General features: G+C 40.8%; 1 protein-coding gene across 4 annotated transcripts in view; it reads right to left on the minus strand.

The window, feature by feature from the left end:
• N4BP1 (NEDD4 binding protein 1) overlaps positions 1-23055 on the minus strand; it is a 108110-nt gene that overhangs the window by 22982 nt on the left and 62073 nt on the right. Inside the window, exons 7-8 of one of the 4 annotated variants that reach the window (XR_005213780.1) lie at positions 12442-12707; positions 10453-10474 (exon numbers count right to left, since the gene is read on the minus strand). The exons of 2 other annotated variants lie outside the window; for them this stretch is intronic. Coding sequence is in view for 1 of the 2 variants with exons in the window: in XM_037815624.1 (XP_037671552.1) it covers positions 12683-12707 (25 nt within the window). In the remaining variant the exon portion in view is untranslated. Of the gene's footprint in view, positions 1-10452; positions 10475-11922; positions 12708-23055 lie in introns of those variants that run through there. One more of the 4 variants, XM_037815624.1, reaches the window with a different exon arrangement.

Raw genomic sequence — 23055 nt, forward strand, 5'->3', positions numbered from 1 at the left:
ACTTGTGTCTACCTGTTTCCCCAACCCTGCAACTCTCTGGCACACATAAATGCTTAGGAATATACTTGGCCCAGGTTGTTAGTGATGACTCAGGGCTGAGCTGCCTATTTCCCTGAAGGCTCTGCTTAAAAGGTACCCACTTCCCAGGAAGTTTTGTGCAACCCCCTCTCCTGCCTCTAACACCTGGTTTTTACAGAGTTGCTTTCCAGCCTTCCCAGACAGGGCTTCCTGGCAGCTGCAGCTTGTGTAGGCTTGCAGACCCAGCAGCTTTGCAGGAGCTGACTGCTACAGGGATGGCATGGGAGGCACTGGAGGGCCACAGTAGCTTGTGTGTGTCTCCAGGGAACCTCAGAATGTGGGTGCAGAAGGGACTCAGCCCTTGTTGAGCAGAAGAGGAGGTCAAGACCCAGAGAGGAGACCTGCTTCTTGTCATAGTCACCATACCTATTTAGTCCAGTGTCCCTCCATGGCCCCTACTAGGTGGTGATTGGTTGACTGTGAACAGGTGTGGAAAATTAGACCAGAGATGGGCACAGACAAAAGGACTGGGCATCCATATGTTGGTCAGACATCTACAAAAGAGCCTGGGGCAAAGGACCCTGACCCATGGAGGGCAGTGTTATCTAAGGCAGTCAGATTTGGACCAGACTAGAGAATTCGAAGAGGACTGGGGAAGTGAGAGGAAAGGGAGATCAAAGGGAACCAGAGATGCAACTAGAGAGATCAAGAATCCCAAGGCTGCTGCTATTTCCATACTGCCTTAGGCAGCTCTGGATCTCAAAGACCTAATGGGCCACAACTGTGTTTCCCATCTATCACCTGCCTTAGCTCCTATCTTGACCACCATCTGCCCAAATACAACTGTGTTTAGTGATTTTGTTTCAGTGGTTTTGTTTTTTTCCTTCTGTTTTCTTCTTTAAGTTTTATAGTTTTACATTTAGGCCTATGATTCATTTTGCATATGAGGTATGGGTGGAGGTTCATTTACTTGGTGTTCTAGTTTGCTAATGCTGCCAGAATGCAAAACACTGGAAATAGATCGGCTTTTATAAAGGGGGTTTATTTGGTTACACAGTTACAGTCTTAAGGCCATAAAGCGTCCAAGGTAACACATCAGCAATTGGGTACCTTCACTGGAGGATGGCCAATGGTGTTGGAAAACCTCTATTAGCTGGGAAGGCACATGGCTGGCATCTGCTCCAAAGTTCTGGTCTCAAAATGGCTTTCTCCCAGGACGTTCCTCTCTAGGCTGCAAAATGTCACTCTTCAAAATGTCACTCTTGGTTATTCTTGGGGCATTTGTCCTCTCTTAACTTCTCTGGAGCAAGAGTCTGCTTTCAACAGCCATCTTCAAACTGTCTCTCATCTGCAGCTCCTCTCTCTCAGCTTCTTCAGAGTGTCCCTCTTGGCTGTAGCTCCTCTTCAGAATGTCACTCTCAGCTGCACTGACCTCCTTCTGTTTGTCAGCTCATTTATATGGCTCCAGTGATTTAATTTAGACCCACCCTGAATGGGTGGGGCCACACCTCCATGGAAATTATCCAATCAGAGTCATCACCCACAGTTGTTTCCATGCAAACAACCTAATCCAAATGTTCCAACTTAATCCCCACTAATACATCTGCCCCACAAGATTGCAACAAAGAATACGGCTTTTTCTGGGGGACATAATACATTCAAACTGGCACACTTGGCTTATGGATTGTATGAGTTTTCGATTCTGCATAATAAATTTTCACAAATTAGCAGCTTAAAACAACATGCATTTATTATTTCACAGTTTCTATGAAATATGCAGAGCCCCCTTGAGGAGCTGGTGGAGAATGCAGGGGTATTGGGCTTCCCCACCTCGATGGTTGCTAACATGTCCACAGACATTGGGGACTGGTGGTTTGATGGGTTGAGCCCTCTACCACAGGATTTACCCTTGGGAAGACTGTTGCTGCAAAGGAGAGGCTAGGCCTCCCTATAATTGTGCCTAAGAGCTTCCTCCCAAATGCCTCTTTGTTGCTCAGATGTGGCCCTCTCTCTCTGGCTAAGCCAACTTGAAAGGTGAAATCACTGCCCTCCCCCCTACGTGGGATCAGACACCCAGGGGAGTGAATCTCCATGGCAACGTGGAATATGACTCCCAGGGAGGAATGTAGACCCAGCATCGTGGGATGGAGAACATCTTCTTGACCAAAAGGGGGATGTGAAAGGAAATGAAATAAGCTTCAGTGGCAGAGAGATTCCAAAAGGAGCTGAGAGGGCACTCTGCTGGGCACTCTTACACACAATATAGACAACACTTTTTAGGTTCTAAAGAATTGGGGTAGCTGGTGGTGGATACCTGAAACTATCAAACTACAACCCAGAACCCATGAATCTCGAAGACAGTTGTATAAAAATGTGGCTTATGAGGGGTGACAATGGGATTGGGAAAGCCCTAAGGACCACACTCCCCTTTGTCTAGTTTATGGATGGATGAGTAGAAAAATAGGGGGAGGAAACAGACAGACAGACAAAGGTCCCCAGTGTTCTTTTTTACTTTAATTGCACTTTTTCACTTTAATTATTATTATTGTTATTTTTGTGTGTGTGGTAATGAAGGTGTCAGGGATTGATTTTGGTGATGAATGTAGAACTATGTAATGGTACTGTGAACAATCAACTGTACAATTTGTTTTGTATGACTGCATGGTATGTGAAAATATCTCAAAAAAATGAATATTTAAAAAAAAAGGAATAAGCTCACCATACAGGCAAAAAAATGGATGAATCTCAAACATATTATGCTGAGTGAAAGAAGCCTTACACAAACAACATATATGATTCCATTTATCTGAGATCCTAGAACAGGAATATCTAATTCATGGTGGGAAAAAATTCAGAAGAGTAACCGCCTCTGGAGGATGGAGTTGGGAATTGATTGGGAAGGGACATGAGGGAACTTTCAGGGGTGACATTAATGTCCTCTATCTTGATACATGGATGTACACAGTTATCAAAACTTAGTGAGTGTCCACTTGAGATATGTGTATTTCCTTGTGGGGTGGCCAGCCTCCAAGATGGCCCCAGTGAGTCTTGTCTCATATTCACATCCTTATAGAGCTACCTCCTGTACTGGATAGGGTTGATTCTAATAACCATTAAGATACTGTAGAAGTGATGGTGTAGGATTTCTGAGGCTATGCCATAGAAGACATTGGAGCTCCTGCCTTGTTCTCTTGGATTACTTGCTCTGGAGGAAGCAACTGCTATTTCATGAGGACACTCACATGATGAAGAACCAAGGCCTCTGGCCAATAGCCATGTGAGTGCGCCATCTTGGTACTGGTTCCTAAAGCCCTAGTCAAGCCTTCAGATGACTGCCAATGGCTTGACTACAACTTCATTAGAGATCCTGAGCCAGAGTAAACTTGTTAAGCCACTTCCAAATTTATGACCCACAGAAACTGTGTAAGATAATATGTGTTTATTGTTATTTCAGGCTGCTAAGTTTTGGGGTATTTTGTTATGTGACAATTAATAACTAATACACATTGTAGGTTAATTTTACATCAAACAATAAACAATGTAAACAAATACCGAACTCTAGACAATGGTATATGTGCTGAAGTATTCAGAGGGGAGTGTACAGATGTTTTTAATTTACTTTGAAATGCATTAAAAATATGGCAGATTAATGAATGGATAACAAGATAGGCAGACAGATATGAATAAAATAACTACAGCAAAATATTAATGATAAAATCTACCTTGTGTGTATTCAGGCATTTGTCATAAAATTGTTTTTACTTTGCTGTATGTTTGAAAATTTCAAAATTAAATGCTGGGGGAAAATGAAAAAAACAAAAACAAACAAAAAAACATGCATTTATTATTTTACAGTTTCTATGACAATAAAGAGATGGAAATTATAAAAAGAGAAGTGTTCTAGTTTGCTAATGCTGCTGGAATGCAAAACACCAGAGATGGATTGGCTTTTATAAAAGGGGGTTTATTTGGTTACACAGTTACAGTCTTAAGACCATAAAGTGTCCAAGGTAAATCATCAACAATTGTGTACCTTCACTGGAGGGTGGACAATGGTGTCCGGAAAACCTCTGTCAGCTGGGAAAGCACGTGGCTGGCGTCTGCTCCAAAGTTCTGGTTTCAAAATGGCTTTCTTCCAGGACGTTCCTCTCTAGGCTTTAGCTCCTCATACATGTCACTGTTAGTTGCTCTTGGGGTGTTTGTCCTGTCTTAGCTTCTCTGGAGCAAAAGTCTGCTTTCAAAGGCCATCTCCAAAATGTCTCTGTAGGCTGAAGCTCCTCTCTCAGTTCTAGTGCATTCTTCAAAGTGTCCCTCTTGGCTGCAGCAAGCTCGCTCCTTCTGTCTGAGCTTATATAATGCCCTAGTAAACTAATCAAGGCCCACACTGAATGGGTGAGGCCACACCTCCATGGAAATTGTCCAATCAGAGTTATCACCCACAGTTGGGTGGGGCACATTTCCATGGAAACAACCTAATCCAAACATTCCAACTTAATACTCACTAACAGTCTGCCCACACAAGATTACATCAAAGATAATGGTGCTTTGGGGGACATAATACATTCAAACTGGCACAAGAAGCAAATAGAAATTATGGAGTTGGAAGTTACAATAACTAAAATGATAAATCCATTAGAGGGGTTTGTGCCAGTTAGAATGTGTTATGTCCCCCAGAAAAAGCCATATTCTTTGATGCAATCTTGTGGGGCAGATGTATCAGTGCTAATTAGATTGTAATTCTTTGAGTGTTTCCATGGAGATGCCAACTGTGGGTGATGACTCTGATTGGATAATTTCCATGGAGATGTTAGCCCACCCATTGAGGGTGGGTCTAAATTAAATCACTGGAGCCATATAAATGAGCTGACAAACAGAAGGAACTCAGTGCAGCTGAGAGTGACATTTTGAAGAGGAGCTACAGTCAAGAGGGACACTTTGAAGAATGCACAGACGCTGAGAGAGTTGCTGCAGATGAGAGACAGTTTGAAGATGGCTGTTGAAAGCAGTCTTCGGCTCCAGAGAAGCTAAGAGAGGAGAAATGCCCCAAGAGCAACTAAGAGTTGACATTTATGAGGAGCTGCAGCCTAGAGAGGAACGTCCTGGGGGAAAGCCATTTTGAAACCAGAACTTGGAGCAGATGCCAGCCACATGTCTTCCCAGCTAACAGAGGTTTTCCGGACACCACTGGCCATCCTCCAGTGAAGGTACCTGATTGTTAATGACTTACCTTGGACACTTTATGGCCTTAAGACTGTAAGTTTGTAACCAAATAAACACCCTTTAAAAAAAGCCAATGCATCTCTGGTGTTTGGCATGCCAGCAGCATTAGCAAACTAGAACAGGGTTCAACAGCAGATTTGAGAAGGCAGATGAAAAGAACTGTGAACTTTAAGATGAGACAGTTGAAATTATCTAGTCCGAGGGGCAAAAAGAAAACAATACTGAAGAAAAAAGAACACAGCATAAGGTACCTGTGGGATACCATCAAGTATACCAACATTCTTATAATAGGATTCCAAGAAAAAGAGGAGAGAGACAAAGGGGCAGAAAAAATGTCTGAAGAAATAATGACTGAAAACTTCCCAAATCTGATGAAAGACATGAATATACCCAGCAAAGGAGTTCAACAAACTCCAAGCAGGATAAACTCAAAGAGATCCAGACAGGACATTTTAATCAAACTGTTGGATGATAAAGAGAGAATTCTAAAATCAGCAAGGGAGAAGTGACTCATCACATACAAGAGATACTCAATAAGATTAACAGCTGGTTTCTCATTGGAAATTATGGAAACCAGAAGCCAGTGTGATGACATTTTTAAAGTGCTGAAAGATTAAAAAACCAAACCAAACAAACAAAAAACTGGCAACCAAGAACACTATATCCAGCAAAACTGACCTTCAGAAGTGAGGGGAAAATTAAGACATTTCCAGATAAACAAAAGCTGAAGGAGTTCATCATCACTAGACTGCCCCTATGAAAGATGATAAGGAGAGCTCTGAAGGTTGAAAGGAAAGGACACTAAACAGTAAATTGAAGCTGTATGAAGAAATAAAAACCTCTGAGGTAACTATATGGATAAATATAAATGCCAGTAATATTGCATGTTTTTTTTTTGTGACACCTTTTTTTTTCTCCTTACATGGTTTAAAATACAAATGCATAATAACTGTAAACCAATATGCTATTGGTCACACTTGTATAAAGATGTAATTTTTGACAAGAACAACATAAAGGGCAGGGATGGAAGGATATAGGAACAGAGCAAGTGTTGGCTACTGAAGTTAAGTTTGTATCAATACAAACAAATGTAATACCCATGATAACCACAAAGAAAATGTCCAAGAAATTTACAGAAAAGGAAATGAGAATCAATTCAAAATGGCTCACTACAAAAGATGATCTAAACAATAAAGAACACACAATAAATAATAAGGAATAAAGAAGGCAGCAATAGAAGAGTGGAGAAGGGGTTTTAAAAAGGTACAAAACATACAAAAATATTTTTATCAGTAACTACCTGGATGTAAATGGATTAAACACTCCAATAAAAAGCCAGAGCTTGGCAGAACAGATAAATAAGGATGATACAACATATATCAATGTTCATAGCAGCATTATTCTCAAGAGTCAAAAGGTGGAAGCAACCCAGATATCCATCAGCAGATAAATGGATAGAGAAAATGTGGTATATACATATAATGATAGATATCTGGGTTGCTTCCACCTTTTGACTCTTGAGAATAATGCTGCTATGAACATTGATATATGTTGTATCATCCTTGATACAATGTATATCAATCATTCATTGTATCATACTGATAGAATGAAATATCATTCAGCCTTAAAAAGGAATGAAATTCTGATAAATGCCACTACATGGGTGAATCTTGAAGACATCATATTGAATGAAATAAGTCAGACAGAAAAGGACAGAAATTGTGCAGTTCTCCTTACATAAACTAGTTAGAATATGCAAATTAATAGAGAAGAAAGTGGAGTACAGAATACCAGGGGTGGGGGGCAGGCAGAATGGGGAATTAATGCACAATGAGCATGGGGTTTCTATTTGAGATGATGGGAAAGTTCTGCTAACAGATGGTGGTGAGGGCACATTGTGAATGTGATTAATCCCAATGAATCCTTAGGAGTGGTTGAAATGGAAAAGTTTATATTGTATTTGTGTTTCTACAATTTAAAAAAGAGGGCCTCCCATCCCCCCCAAAAAAAAGAAGTATGATAAAATTATATGCTATTTATAAGAGACTCACTTTAAATCCAAAGATGTACATAGGTTGAAAGGATGGAAAAAAATATTCCACACAAATAGGAACCAAAAGAGAGCTTGGGTAGCTATATCAATATCAAAAAAATTAGACTTTTAAGTTAAAAACTCTTACAAGGGACATAAAGGACATTATATACTGACAAAAAGTTCAATTCAATTCTTTCTCAGAGCTCCAGAAAATAGTTAACAGTTTTCAGTAACTGGATCAGTGCCAAATCAAGAAAAAGACAAAAGCATTAGAAAAACCCTGTGGTGCCCTAGCTGAACCTTCCACCCATATCCCAGCTCAGTATGAACCCAGCTTGCACTGTCAGGACTGGTTCTAGAGGGTGAAGACTAAACCCTATGTGAATACTAGGGTACATGTATGTCTGTGCCAGTCTATCTGGTGGCAGCCTGAAGGACTGAACCAAGATACTCTTCTCTGACTTGTTTTCCCAGAATGTGACATGCATGCAGAAGAAGCTTGCAGACAGCTATATCACTGTAAGAAATTCCTAGAACACACAAACTACATACACTACTCAAGAAGAAATAGAAGATATCAATGCACCAATTAAAAGCAAAGACATTGAATCAGTCATTAAAAATCTCCCAAAAATGGAAAATTCAGACCAGAGGCTTCACTGGTCAATTTTACCAAAGTTAAATGAAGAATTAAACAAATCTTGCTCAAACTCTTCCAAAAAATTGAAGAAGGGGGAAAAATTCCGAACTCATTCCATGAACCTGATCACTCTAATGCCAAAGCTAGATAAAGCTATCACAAGAGAAGAAAACTGCAGACCAATATCCCTTATAAATATAGATGCAAAAATCCTCAAGAAAATATTAGCAAACTGAGTACACCAGGAATTAAAAGGATTAGATGCCACAACCAAATGGAATTTATCCCAGGAATGCAAGAGTGGGTCGACATAAGAAAATCAATTCATGTAATATACCACATAATAGAACAAAGGAAAAAGCAAACAAAAAAATGATCATCTGAAGTGAAGCATAAAAGACAGCTGACAAAATGCAGTACTCCTTCTTAATAAAAACACGCAGAAAACTAGGAACAGAAGGAAACTTCCCAAATTTGATAAAGGGTATATATGAAAAACCTTTAGCTATGATACTCAATGGTGAAAGACTGAGAGATTTCCTCCTAAGGTCAGGACCAAAACTAGGATGCCCATTTCCACTACTGCTGTTCAACAGTATACTGGAAATTCTAGCCAGAGCAATTAGGCAAGAAAAAGAAATAAAAACTTCCAAATTAGAAAGGAAGAAGTAAAACTTTCCCTGTTTGTGGATGACACAATATATATATATATAGAAAATCCTGAAAAATCCACAAGAAAGCTACTAGAACTAATATATGGATTCAGCAAAATTGGCCAGGCAGAAGATTAACATGCAAAAATCAGAAGTGTTTCTATGCAGTAGTAATGAAGTAATCTGAAGAGGAAATTAAGAAAGAACATTCTATTTACAATAGCAAGTCAAAGAATCACACATCTAGAATAATTTAACTAAGGATATAATGAATTTGCAAGCAGGAAATGACAAAGCATCTCTGAAACAATTAAAGAAGACCTATATAGGTAGAAGAGCTTCCCATGTTCATAGATTGGAAGACTAAATATTGTTAAGATGTCGATACTACCCAAAGAAATTTACATATTTAATGCAATTCCAATAAAAATTCCAACAGCCTTCTTTGCACAAATGGAAAAGCCAATCATCAAATTCATATGGAAAAGAAAGGGGCACTGAATAGCCAAAACCATCTTGAAAAAGAAGAACAAAATTGGAGGACCTACACTTCCTGATTTTAAGACTTATTACATAGCTACAGTAATCAAAATGGTGTTGTACTGGCACAAAAACAGAGATATAGACCAATGGAATAGAACGGAGAGTTCAGAAATAAACCATCATATCTTTGGCCAATTGCTTTTTTTTTTTTTTTTTTTTTTTTTTCCCAGAAGGGGAAAAGGGTTTAATTTATGCCAACAGGAGATAGGGGAAGCATTTCCAAATCTGTCTCCCTGAAGTGTTTTTACAAGTGGCTTTTATGCAGATTCAGAGACAAAGAGAGATAATCATTTAATTAACATGCAACAAGAGTGATAGATGAAAGGCTTATCTATATTTGGGAGGTTTGGGGTAATTTCCCCCAAATCTGATCTTTAATTGGCTAAACCCATTAGAGCTGGACAAAGAGAGTTAATCATTTTAGTTAACATGTAACAAAGGGTTGGAGAATTTCAAAATTTAGTTATTTCCTATTTCCTTTAGGAACTAGGTGACACCTGTGACAGATGCAAACTTTACATTTACATATTTTTGCAGACTTTACTTCTTGCTCTTTTGTGAGACTAAAAGTTGTCACCCCCTGCCTACTTCCCATTTTAAGATTACATTTAAAAGCTGCTTTAGGTTACATTTTAAGGTTAATTTACAATTTCCGGCTTGCTTACAGTTTTAAAAGTCACTGTTACAATTTCCCCCTTAAACAATATTCATTTCCAATTCTTAGGAATTGGGCTGTCATTCATTCTGGCTGCTTCCAGCTGACATTGGGGTGACATAATTAAGGGGTCACCTGGTGGAATTTCTGATTCATAACTTGAAGGTATTGTAGACTTCCTTCAGGGGAGAACAGATTATTCTTAGCCAGAGTTCTGGAAGATTCAAAGGGTTTCATACATATGAGTTATTATTTGAGTATTGTATTAGTTAGGGTTCTCTAGGGAAACAGAATCAACAAGAGATATCTATAAATATAAGATTGTATAAAAGTGTCTCACGTAACTGTGGGTATGCATGAGTCCAAATTCCGTAGGGCAGGCAGCAAACTGGCAACTCCAATGAAGATGTTCGATGATCTCCTCAGGCAGCAAACTGGCAACTTTGATGAGATCCTCAGGAAATGCTTCAATGATCAGCCGAAGAAGAAGTGAAGGTCCTCTATTTGTCTTGCTTAAATGTCTTCAACTTCCTTGGATTAAATCCAGTTGATTGATTGAATTTTTTGTTATGAAAAGACACACCCTTCGTTGAATGTAATCAGTCACAGCTGCAGCTGATTGGCTGAGGATTTAATAAACCAGGCTTCTGGTTTATTAACTAGCCACAAATGTCTGGGGCACCATCACATGGCCAAGTTGACACATGAACCTAAGCATCACAAGTACACAGAGACAAGAGGCATTAAATAGGACAAGAGTAGATAAACCATAGACCCTGGCTGTGGGGGTTGGGGAAAGGTAGAGTTCACAAACCATACAGAAACCATAGACCCTGGCTGAGGGTGTTGCAGAAATGCAGAGTTTACAGACCCTGCAGAAACCATACATCCTGGTTATGAGGGTTAGGGAAATGTGGGAGCTATGGGCATTTATATAGAGGCAATGGTGCCCCACCCTCCTCGATCCTACAGGTGACTACAGCATTTATAAATTCATTAGACTGAGCAGAATCAGGGAGGGGTTTTTTATGACACTCATAGCCTTGATTATTCCCTTGTTTAGGGCCTAACTGTTGTACTGTTTCTTTATATTTTGCACTAAGCAACTAATATCATTGTTCTTATCCTGGGGGGTCAGGTGGTCCAGTTGCCAATTTCTTAGTTGGAAGTGTTAAGTGTCCCACAACCTGGGGCACAGAGGCCTCAGCTATTTTCTTAACCTGTGACTCCTGAGACCCGGTTGTGCTCTCAGGGTATTCTTTCATTTGGGATTTAGGAAGTTTGGTTACTATTTCTTTAGCCTGAACCTTGGAAACTGCAGTTTTCTTATTTTTCACCTGGGAACTAGGATTCTCCTTTACTTCTCCAGGAGCAATAAGCTCCAGAGTTTCCAAGGAGAGGTTAGGGGCTTGGCTGACAGGTACAATGCCATGCCTGAAACATTCTCTCTGCAGCTTTTTATTCTGAGATAGAGCCATAAAACACTGTACATGTGGAATTTTATCTTGTTTATTTTCTTACAAAATAAATTTAGTTATAAAATAACTTTTTTTTAAATTAATTCCTGGCTTGGCCACTTGTGGCCATCTTCTAATTCATAGAGGCCAAATTATTTTGCATGAAGCTTTTCTTTGTCATGGGCCTTCACCCAAAATGTTTCCAGTGCTTAAGAATGCAATTTAAAGGTTCATCCTTCTTAATTTCCTTACATTTCTCACTCATGTTGTTACTCAAATTCCTTTCAATGCTTAAGAATGCAATTTAAAGATTTATCCTTAGATTTCTTTTCTTATGTTGTTTCCCATTTTTAAAAAATACTTTTTTAGATAACTTGAGACAAAACAGGACAAAACAAAACACAGAACAAAACTTAACCAAACCACAAACAAAAACAAGACAAAGTATCAAAGCCAAGTCCTAGGCAACCAAGTCTCAGTGGCTATTCCTCTGTGCCTGGGGCTGAACCCTCCAAAAACAGCTTTGGCACAAATTTATCTGCCACCTAGCACCCAAACAGCCAAAACCTAGGCACCCAAAATCAGTGGCCTCTCTTAAAGCCAAGGGCTGCTCCCTTCCAAACCAAGTCACGATGGCTCTTCCTCTGTGCTTGGGGCTGCACCCTCCAGAAACAGCTTTGGCATAAATTTATTTGCCATCAAGTGTCCAAACCATGTGCGGTTTCCCGCTTACAGCTTTGGCAGGGGTTTATGTGTCACTGAAAAAGAAACCAAACAGGACCCATTCACAAAAAGAAGACAAGACCAAGAAAATAAAACCATGTCTTAGGCAACCAAGTCCCAATAGCTATTCCTCTTTGCCTGGGACTGCACCCTCCAAAACAGCTTTGGCATAAATTTCTGTGCCACTGAGCACTCAAATAAACCCAGGCACCAAATTCGGTGACCTCCCTTAATGCTAGGGGCTGCTTCCTTCCAAATCAAGACTCAATGGCTATTTCTCCATGCCTGGGGCTGCACCCTCCAAAAGCAGCTTTGGGATAAATTTGTGACCACTGAGCACCCAAACCAAACACGGTCTCCTGATTACAGCTCTGGCAGGAGTCTATGTCACTGAAGAAGAAACAAACAGGGCCCACAAACAAAAGAAGACGAGACCAAGAAACAGCGAAACAAGACTAAGGCCTTTACAAGCACACAAGACATCCACACTCACTCACCAAACCAGTTTTCCCCTGCAGCCAGCCGCCATTGGGGTCCTGGGTGCCTGGGGCAAGAAACTGTCTCGTCCAGCTCTCAGAGAGAAGTCTCTGTTGGCCACAGAGCTGAGACTTGAGAATGTCTTTCCTCGGGGGTCTAGGAATCCACCGAGCAGCATGTCATTCAGACGTTGTGCCCCATGTTGGGCACCAAAACTGTAGAAGGGGCACTTCCCAAATCTGGGTTCGTCACTCAGCACTGTCAATAGAAGTCACACCGAACCAGGCTGAGAAGGAAAAGAGGGTTAATTTATGCTGGCAAGAGACAGGGGAAGCTTTCCCAAATCTGCCTCAGCCAGTTGCTTTTTGGTAAGGGTGCCAAGTCTACTCAGCAGGGTAAGAATAGTTTCTAAACAAATGGTGCTGGGAAAATTTGATATACACAGGAAAAGGATTGAAAACAGACCCCTACCTCACACCATATTCAAAAATTAATTCAAAATGGATCAATGGCCTAAATAGAAGATCAAAATAAGAAACTCCTAGGAAAAAACATAGGGAAACATCTTCAGGACCTTATGTTAGGCAGTGGATTCTTAAGAGTTTACACTAAAAGCTCAAGCAACAAGATAATACATAGATAAAACTGAAGTTCATCAAAATTAAAAACTTTTATGCATAAAAGTAAAAAGACAACTTACATAATAGGAGAAAATACTCGAAATTACATACCTGAAGAGTTTAATATCCACCACATAAAAAAAAATCCTACAACTCAACAACTAAAAGACAAACAACCCAATTAAAAAATGGGCAAAATACTTGAATAGATATTTCTCCAAAGAGGATATACAAATGGCCAAAAAGTACATGAAAAAATGCTCAACATCATTAACCATTAGGGAAATGTAAATCAAAACCACAGTGAGATACCATTTCATACTCACTAGGATATCTATTATTGAAAAATAAACCCAGAAAATAACAATCATTGGAGAACATGTGAAGAAATTGGAACACTTGTGAACTGTTTGTGGTAATATAAACAGATGCAGTCATTGTGGAAAGCATTATGGTGGCTCATCAGAAATTTAAATATAGTATTACCATATGACCTAGCAATCCTAGTTCTAGGTATATATCCAAAGAAATTGAAAGCCGAGACTCAAACAGATACTTGAACACCAATTTTCATGCAGCATTATTCACAGTAACCAAAAGGTGAAACAACCCAAGTGTCCATCAATAGATGAATGTATATATAAAATGTGATACGTATATATGACTTAGTTTTCCAGAGTTGCTACAACATATACCACAGACTGATTGGCTTAAACACCAGGAATTTATTGTTTCATAGTTTTGGAGGCTAGAAGTCCAAAATCAAAGTGTTGGCAAGATCATGCTTTCTCTGATGTCTGTAATGTTCTGTAATGTTCTGGCTGTGAGACTTGGGGTCTCACAGCTCCCTGTGATTCTCCTTCTCGGTCATTGCCCTGCAGTTGAGACTCTTGGTATGATTAGTTGCTCAATGTCTGTCTCCCCAGGGAGCTTCATGAGCCAGCAATCCATAGCTCAATCTCTACTTCTGATACATGGCCCATCTATCTCCCTTTGTCTCCTACTGACTCCCCTGACTGTGTCCAAATTTCCTCTGCGTATAAGAACTCCAGTCAGATAAGATTAAGACCCACCCTGATTCAATGTGGTCTTACCTTAACTAATACAACCTTCAAAGATCCTATTTAGAAATGGTTCACATCCACAGGGCAGGGGGTTAAACCTGAAAATGTTTTTGCAGTGGACATGATTTAATCCAAAACATACACAATGGAATATTATTTAGCTGTAAGAAGGAATGAAGTTCTGAGAAATGCTACAACATCGATGAACCTTGAAGACATTATGCTAAGTTAAATAAGCAAGGCACATATGGACAGATACTATATGATTTCACTTATGAAATGTCTAGAAATAGCACATTTGTAGACAGAAAGTAATTAGAGGTTACGAAGGGATGGGGGGAAGGTAGTAGGGTGAATGGTTGCTTGGTGGGTATAGAGTGGTTCTAAATTTTGGAAATTTTTAAATTAAAAAAAAAGCAAGAGTATTAAAAAAATAAAACATTCATTATTTCATAATTCCTCTAGGTTGCAAGTCTGGGCAGAGCATAGCTAGGGTCTCTTTTTAGGGTCTCACCAGTCTGCAATCAAGTTGTCAACTGGACCGCACCCTTATCTGGAGGCTCTAGTGGAAAGAATTGGCTTTCAAGCTCCCCCAAGATGTAGGGTTGCAGGCAGAGTTTATTTCTTTGCAACCGACTATTAATTAGCTGGAGCCATTCTCAGTTCCTAAAGGTTGCCTGCAGTTCCTTGTCATGTGGACATTCCCAACATGGGTGCTTACATGATCAAGCCAGCAAGGACGTGTCTAGAGCAAGTCTGCTAGCAAAACAGAATCTTGTGTAGGATAATGTAATCTCCGGAATGACATTGCATCACTTCTGCCATATTCCATTGGTTAGAAGCTAGTCACAAGTCCCACCCATACTCAAGGCAAGGAATCACAGAAAGGTGTGAGCACCATGGGGCCAGGGTCATGGGCAGATCTTCTTAGAGTCTGTCTGCCATGTAAATGCACCATTTGCTAAAAAGGCTATCTTTTCTCCCTTGAATTGTCTTTGCACTTCTGTAAAACATCAAGCAACCATATTTGTGTGAAATCTATTTCTGGACACTTCCTTCTATTCCATTGTACTATGTGTCTGTCCTTTTGCCAATAACATAATGTCTTGATCTGTGTAGCTTTATTCCAGATCTGGAAATCAGGTGTGAGTCCTCCAACTTTGTTCTTCTTTTTCAAAATTTGTTTTTGGATATTCTAGGTCCTTTGCTTTTCCATATAAATTTTAGAATCAGCTTGCAAATTTTTACAAAAAAATTTCTGCTGGAATTTTGGCTGGGATTGCTTTGAATCTAGAGAAGTGATTTAAAATTTTGAGTCAAAAGTTAAAAATGGATTCCGTTTACATTTTAGAAGACCTCTAGATTTCTAGGTTTTCTTGAGAAATGTTAAGATAGGGTAATATCAGGCCTGCATCACCACAGGGCAACAATGATTGCCTGTCCCATCTTAGATGAGGCTCTTTTCATCATACAGAGCTCAGTTCAAACTTAGGCCCCCGAAAAGACTTTCCCTGATGGAGATTGGGGAGGACTCCAGACTTGGGGTGTCACAGCTCCCTGTGCTTCTCCTTCTCAGTCATTGCCCTGGGGTTGAGACACTTGGTATGATTAGGTGCTCAATGTCTGTCTCCCCAGGGAGCTTTATGAGGACAGGGATCAGGTCTGTTTGGGTCACTGCTGTCCTCTATTGCCTACTGCAGATGCCTGCACATAGTAGATGCTCAAGGAATTTTCAGTCCAAGAATAAATGGGCCCTTCTCCTGGGCTGCAGCTGATGAACCTTCAAGCAGCTCCTCACATACATGCCTTCCCTCCTTACTTCCTGCTCACTTGATGACATGCCTGTGAAAAGGACCAGGGTAGGATACCTGTGTCCCTGGCTTGGGAACTGCTAACTTCTAACAAGACCAACAAGCTCCTTAGAGCCTGGGAAGCCCTGGCTGGAAATCCAGGGATGCAGCCTCCCTGCATGGTCCCAAGGGCTCTGACTTATTGTCTTTCACTTAGTTTTAATTAATTAACTTTAAAAAATTAAGATGCTGTTTACATAAATTAAAATGCACAGATCTTAATTGTTCAGCTCAATGTTTTGGTAATTGTATACACTCATATAACCACCACACAAAACAAGAAATAGGGCATTCCCCAGAAAGTTCCCTCGTGTCCCTCCACTCCCATGACTTTCAGATTGCTATTCCCATAGGGTCATTTTGTCTGTTCTAGAACTTCATATAATGGAATTATAAAACATTTGCTCTTTGTGTCTGGCTTCTTTCATTCAACTTCATGTCTGTGAGATTCATTTGTGTTGTGACATCTATCTGCATAATCTCAGTATCTGCTAAGTAGTAGTTCCTTGCATGCACACTTCAAAATCAGTTTATCCATTTACCTGCCTGTTGGATGTTTGGGTTGCTTCCAGTTGGGCTCTTAAAAATAAGGGGCTCAATCTTCCTAACGAATATAGAGGCAAAAATTCTCAACAAAATACTTGCAAATCGAATCCAACAGCACATTAAAAGAATTATACACCACGACCAAGTGGGGTTTATTCCAATCATGCAAGAGTGGTTCAACACAAGAAGATCAATCAGTGTAATACAATACATAAACAATTTTAAAGGTAAAAATCACACAATCATCTTGATTGATGCTGAAAAACCTTTCGACAAAACTCAGCATCCTTTTCTGATAAAAACACTTCAAAATGTAGGAATTGAAGGAAACTTCCTCAACATGATAAACGACATATATGAAAAGCCAGTCCGAAGATTGGGAATGAGACAAGGATAACCACTGTCACCACTGTTATTCAACATTGTGCTAGAAGTTCTAACCAGAGCAAATAGGTAAGAAAAAGAAATAAAAGGCATCCAAATCAGAAAGGAAGAAGTAAAACTCTCACTTGCAGATGACAAGATACTATACTTGGAAAATCCCGAGAAATCCTTGACAAAGCTACTTGAGATAATAAATACATTCAGCAAAGCAGCAGGATACAAGATTAATGTGCAAAAATCAGTAATGCTTCTATACACTAATAATGACCTAACCAAGGAGGCAATTAAGAAATTCACAATAGCAACTAAAAGAATCAACTAGGAATAAACCTAACCAAGGATGTGAAGGACCTGTACACAGAAAACTACAAAACATTGCTAAAAGAAATTGAAGAAGACCTAAATAGGTGGTAAGACATTATGCTTTCATGGATAGGAAGGCTAAATGTTGTTAAGATGTCAATTCTACCCAAATTGATCTATAGATGCAACACAATACCAATAAAAATTCCAACAATCTACTTTGCAAACCTGGAAAAGCTAGTTATCAAATTTATTTGGAAGGGAAAGGGGCCTCAAATAGCCAAAAACATCCTTAAACAGAAGAATGAAGTAGGAGGACTTACACTTTCTGACTTTAAAGCTTATTGTAAAGCCAAAGTGGTTAAAACAGCATGGCACTGGTACACAGATAAGACATATTGATCAATGGAATAAAATTGAGAGTTTGGAGATAGACAGCCAGATCTATGGTCAAGTGATTTTCGACAAGGCCCCCAAATCCACTGAACTGGGACAGAATAGTCTCTTCAATAAATGGGGCTGGGAGAACTGGATATCCATATCCAAGGGAATGAAACAGGACCCCTACCTCACACCTTATACAAAAATTAACTCAGAGTGGATTAAAGACCTAAATAAAAGAGCCAGTACCATAAGACTCTTAAAAGAAAATATAGGGAAACATCTTCAAGACCTAGTGATAGGAGGTAGCTTCTTAGATCTTGCACCCAAAGCACAAGCAACAAAACTGAAAATAGATAAATGGGAACTCCTCAAGATTGAATACTTCCGTGCTTCAAAGGGCTTTGTTTTCAAAAAGGTGAAGAGGCAGCCAACTCAATGGGAGAAAATATTTGGAAATCATATATGTGATAAGGGTTCGATATCCTGTATATATAAAGAAATCCTACAACTCAACAACAAAGGGACAAAAAACCCAATAATAAAATTGGCAAAAGACATGAATAGACATTTTTCTGAAGAGGAAATGTACATGGCTAAAAAGCACGTGAAAAAATGTTCACCTTCACTAGCTATCAGGGAAATGCAAATCAAAACCACAATGAGATATCATCTCACACCCGTAAGAATGACCACTATTAAACAATAAGGAAACCACAAATGGAGAGGCTGAAACACTTATTCACTTCTGGTGTGATTGTAAAATAGTACAGCTGCTGTGGAAGACAGTTTAGCGATTCCTCAGAAAACTAAATAGCGAGTTGCCCTACAATCTGGCAATTCCACTACTCGGTATATATCCAGAAGATCTGAAAGCAGTGACACGAACAGACATTTGCACACTGATGTTCATAGTGGCATTATTCACAATTGCCAAAAGATGGAAACAATCCAGTGTCCATTAACTGATGAGTGGATAAATAAAATGTGGTACATATATATGATGGAATATTATGTAGCAGTAAGAAGGAATGAGGTCCTGAAGTGTATGACAACATGGATGAACTTTGAAGACATAATGCTGAGTGAAATAAGTCAGACACAAAAGGATACTGTATAATTTCACTAATATGAACGATCTAGAAAATGTAAACTCAGAGTCTTAAAATGTAGAATATAGGGGGCTTAGAGATAGAAGCTAGAGAAGGGGGAACAATTATCCACTATGTACAGATTTGTTAATGAGATTGACCTTAAATATTTGGGAATGGATAGAGGTGATGTTAGTTTGTTATTGGGATTGTAAGTAGTAGTGTCTGTTGAAGGTGAATGTGATTGAAAGGGGTTGTCTAAAGTCATGTATCTCACTGATTAATACTACAAATATAAATAAGTTCTTGCATGAACTACTTCAAATGTATGATACTTGTACAAAGAGTTAATAGTAGAGTGATATATGGGAAAAATTACCTATTGCATGCTATGGACTAGATTTAACAGCAATACCTTACTAGTACCACACCAGTACTAGGAGTAAATAATTGGGGAGGGGGTGGATAAGGGATATGGGGTGTTTTGGGTTTTTAGTGTGCCTGTGTATATCCATAATTTTTCTGTGATGGTGAAGCTAAACCTACTTATAAACATGCCTAAGAGTCACCTCCAGATGTGGCCTTTCTCTAAGTCAAACTCGGCAAATAAACTCATTACCCTCCCCTCTACATGGGATATGACTTTCAGGGATGTAAGTCACCTTGGCAACATGGGACATGACTCCCAGGGATGACCCTGGCCCTGGCATCGTGGGATTGACAATGCCTTCTTGTCCAAAAGGGGGAAAAGAAATGTAACAAAATAAGGTTTCAGTGGCTAGGAGATTTTAAATAGAGTCTAGAGGCCATTCTGGAGGTTACTCTTATGCAAGCTTCAGCCAGATATTACAAATTGCCATAGTATGTCAAGCCCCAACCAACAGTATTCCTGAAAAACCAAGGCTCTTATCTAAGACTTTATAAAAGTTTTACTTATTAAGTTTATTTTCCAGTAACTTAAAACATCCAGATTGTTCCTATGTCAGATAAACACTGAAATTTAGACCTAGCAGTCTCGCTCAGAACATCCCAGTTGCATTCCCCTACCCCATAATGATGATTCCCCTTTTCAACATGAAGAAGTTAGAATGATCATTGCCCAAATATCCCTGAAGATGAGAAAATGACCAAATGAGAGGGAGGAGTTGAAACAGAGAAGTTAGGATTTAACATTTGATTATGATTACTGACTCATTAGATAGATATTTCTTTTTAGATTCTAGTGTATTAGAACAGCCAGAAGGAAATACCTGAAATTGTGGACCTGTCACCCATACTACACACTGAAATTTGCTCTAAAACTACCTGTTAATCTGTATTTTGAAATTTATCACTTTTCTGTATATATGCTATATTTCACAATAAAACATGTTTTAAAAAATAAGGCTGCTATGAACATGCTTGCAAGTGTTTTTGCACACACGTGTTTTCATTCTCTTAGAAATGAAATTTCTCTAGGAGTGAAATTACTGGGTCATAGGGTAGAAAAATGTGTTTACTGTTGTAAGAAACATCTGACTTATTTTCTAAGAAAGCCTCAGTTTGTTCTTTCCTACTCTTGAACTCTTCTACTCTTGGTGGAGTTTGAAGAGTCAGGAAAGTTTAGAGCTACAAGAGCATTCAGAGGTCAAGACCCCACCCCTCAGCCTGAGATGGGGATTCAGGCCTGGGGAGGGGCAGGATTTGACCAAGGAATCATGGTGAGAGCTGACAATTCTGGAGCTGGGATTGGGTTTCTAGGCTCTGGCCTCGTTCTTGGAAGACAGAGATGCCACATCTTCCCAAGAGAAAAAAGCTGCCCATTTCCTGGGGATATACCCTGGTTCAGGCCCAAATGGATTCAGTTGCATTCCTAAATAATATCACATGTAGCAGAATGCCTTCACAGAGATTAAATTTGGGGTTTTTTTTGTTCTCCTCCCCCCACCCCCTTTTTCTCCCATTTAAGATATTGAAGATATCTTTAGGTGGTGTGAGAGAGATTTAGATTATAATGGGTGTGTTGGGTCCCCACCCAGATTCCCTTTAGTGGGATTGACTCCCATTTCAGGTATGGTTTTGCCTTTCCTGACCATAGGGCCCCAGCCAGCACCACTATCTGAAGGCTCTGCTCACACAACAGCCCTCCTAACACTGCCTCAGACCAAGGGACCTGCTTTACAGCAAAGATGGTGTCCCAGTGGGCACTGTACATGGCATCCACTGGGCCTGCCACACACTGCACCACCCAAAAGCTGCTGGCCTCTTAACAGCATAACTGAAGCACCAGCTTGGAGCTGTCACCCTGTGATGTTGGGAGTTATCTTTCAGGATAACACTGCATGGTGTTATGACACCAAGAGGTAAACTAGATAGGCCTAGGAACCAAGGGATGGAGGTAGTTATATGGCCCATTCTTTCCAGTGAGTCACTAGAAGAATCTGTTCTTCCTGTCCCCACAACTTTAGACTCCTGAATCTAGAGGCTCTGGTTCCCATGGGGGGTGGGTGGGCACTTTCAACAGATGACATGTAAGAGCCCCACTAGATTTCACGCTATGGCTGCCATCTGGTCACTCTGGGCTCCTCCTGCCAGTGGACCAGCAGGCACAGGCTGGTTAGTGTTGGCACAGGTGAAGGACCTTGCCCATCAGGAGGAGGTAGGACTCCTGCTGCACAACGGGGGGTAGGGAGGAACATGTTTAGCACCCAAGAGATTCACTGGGGTGTCACTTAGTACTCCCATGCATGGTTTTAACTCTAAGTGTGCAAGTAAAGCCAAAGCCTCCAACCCCACAGGGATAAGGGTCTGGGTCATTCGACCAGACAAGCCACCTATACCAGCAGAAGGGCCAATTGAGGGATATTTTAGAATGGGTAATATAGAAAGGAGATGATTAGAACCAGTTATGGTTTCTGAACCAGCTGTAGCAGTTTGTTGCTCTAACCTCCTCTTAAATTTCCCCAGACACGGTGACCACAAAATCCTGGAGATACTGTGCCTGATGGAATGAATTGGATCCAGAAGCAACTGGCTCTGGGAGGTGCTAGGGCTAGATTAAAGAGGATGCAGTTGGTGCCCCCCCAGATCCCCATTACTGGTTTGTGCACCACCTCCTGCTGCTGTGAGGGTTGGCTGATCATGACTCCCATTTGCCCTTTCTCTGGATAACTGCCCTTTGCAGAGTGGAGACTGCCCCTAACGATCCACCATACAAAGGCTGTTGCCCTGGGCTCCAGGTAGGACTAACTCTTTGATGCATTTCATGCTCCTGAGCTCCGTGGGATCAGGCTGACACCAGTCTCCAGCTGAGACCACATTCATACTTAGTTTTTCCCCTGGCCTACCCTGCCTTCCTTCCTCTTCTTCCCTGAGAACCCTTCTCAAGAAATTGCTTCCTCAAGACCATGTCTGAGGCTCTGCTTGAGGGGACCAGTTATCTTCCTTTAGAGCACACACAGACTATTTTATGCACCTCAGATTTTCTTGGGCCATCAACCCCGTGTTATTGGAGATCCCCAGCTCTCAGCACCTCATTATCTTGGTGTCTTAGCCTCCCTGGAGTCAGTGTCATAGTTTGCACCACAGCTGTCTTGCTGAGAGCTGGAGCAACTCCGGCACTCAGGCTGAACCCAAGGAACTCTGGACTTAGATCCCCCACCCAGGCCTGGGGCATGGCAGATCTGGACTCTGGGTGGGGATAACACCTATAGCCTCGGCAGACTGTCCCAAGGGCTAAATGAGAGTTTACTGGTGCATGCAGTTTCCCGCACATAGCAGGCACTCAAATGTGAAGCGTTCTTGTTGTTATGCTGTGACCCACCCCTCCACTCCCACCTGGGGGTAGACCTCTGGACACGAGATGGGTTCCTCAGACGTGACTTCTCATAAAGTGGAAGTGGCATGTGGTGATTCTAGTCAGTCTTGGTTGAGAATTTGGAACTGTGAGACCAGGGAGGTTTGGCATGGCCATTTTTGCCACGTACATGGAGAAGCAGAGGGAACTGGTAGGCTGCAGAGAGAGGCAAATGAAACAAACGCAAACACATGGAAAGAAGAGTGAGGAGAGATGGAGAGGGTGGTGGCCCTGGGTCTGGATGGCAGTGACAGCAGTCCCGCTCCTGGTTCCAGTTCTGGCTTCCTGTAGATATTGTTGGTGCTCCCAATAAATCTGCTTCAACTTCACCCCAGTTGAGAGGGTTTCTGTTCTTGCAACCGAAAGTTTCTTGAGAGAAACTTGTACAAGTGTGAGATAGAGCCCCCCACTTACCAGTCCATATACACTTGCCCTGGGGGTGGGGGGCGGGGAGGGTAACTGGCGATGCCAGCCAGGAGAGTGAACCAGGCTGCCAGCTCCGCGAGGGAAGAGACCACACCTGCGCCTTCCACAGCTAGGTGTCCCTGGCGCCTGCCCAA

The sequence above is a fragment of the Choloepus didactylus genome, chromosome 22, assembly GCF_015220235.1.
Source record: "Choloepus didactylus isolate mChoDid1 chromosome 22, mChoDid1.pri, whole genome shotgun sequence".
NCBI lineage: Eukaryota > Metazoa > Chordata > Mammalia > Pilosa > Megalonychidae > Choloepus > Choloepus didactylus.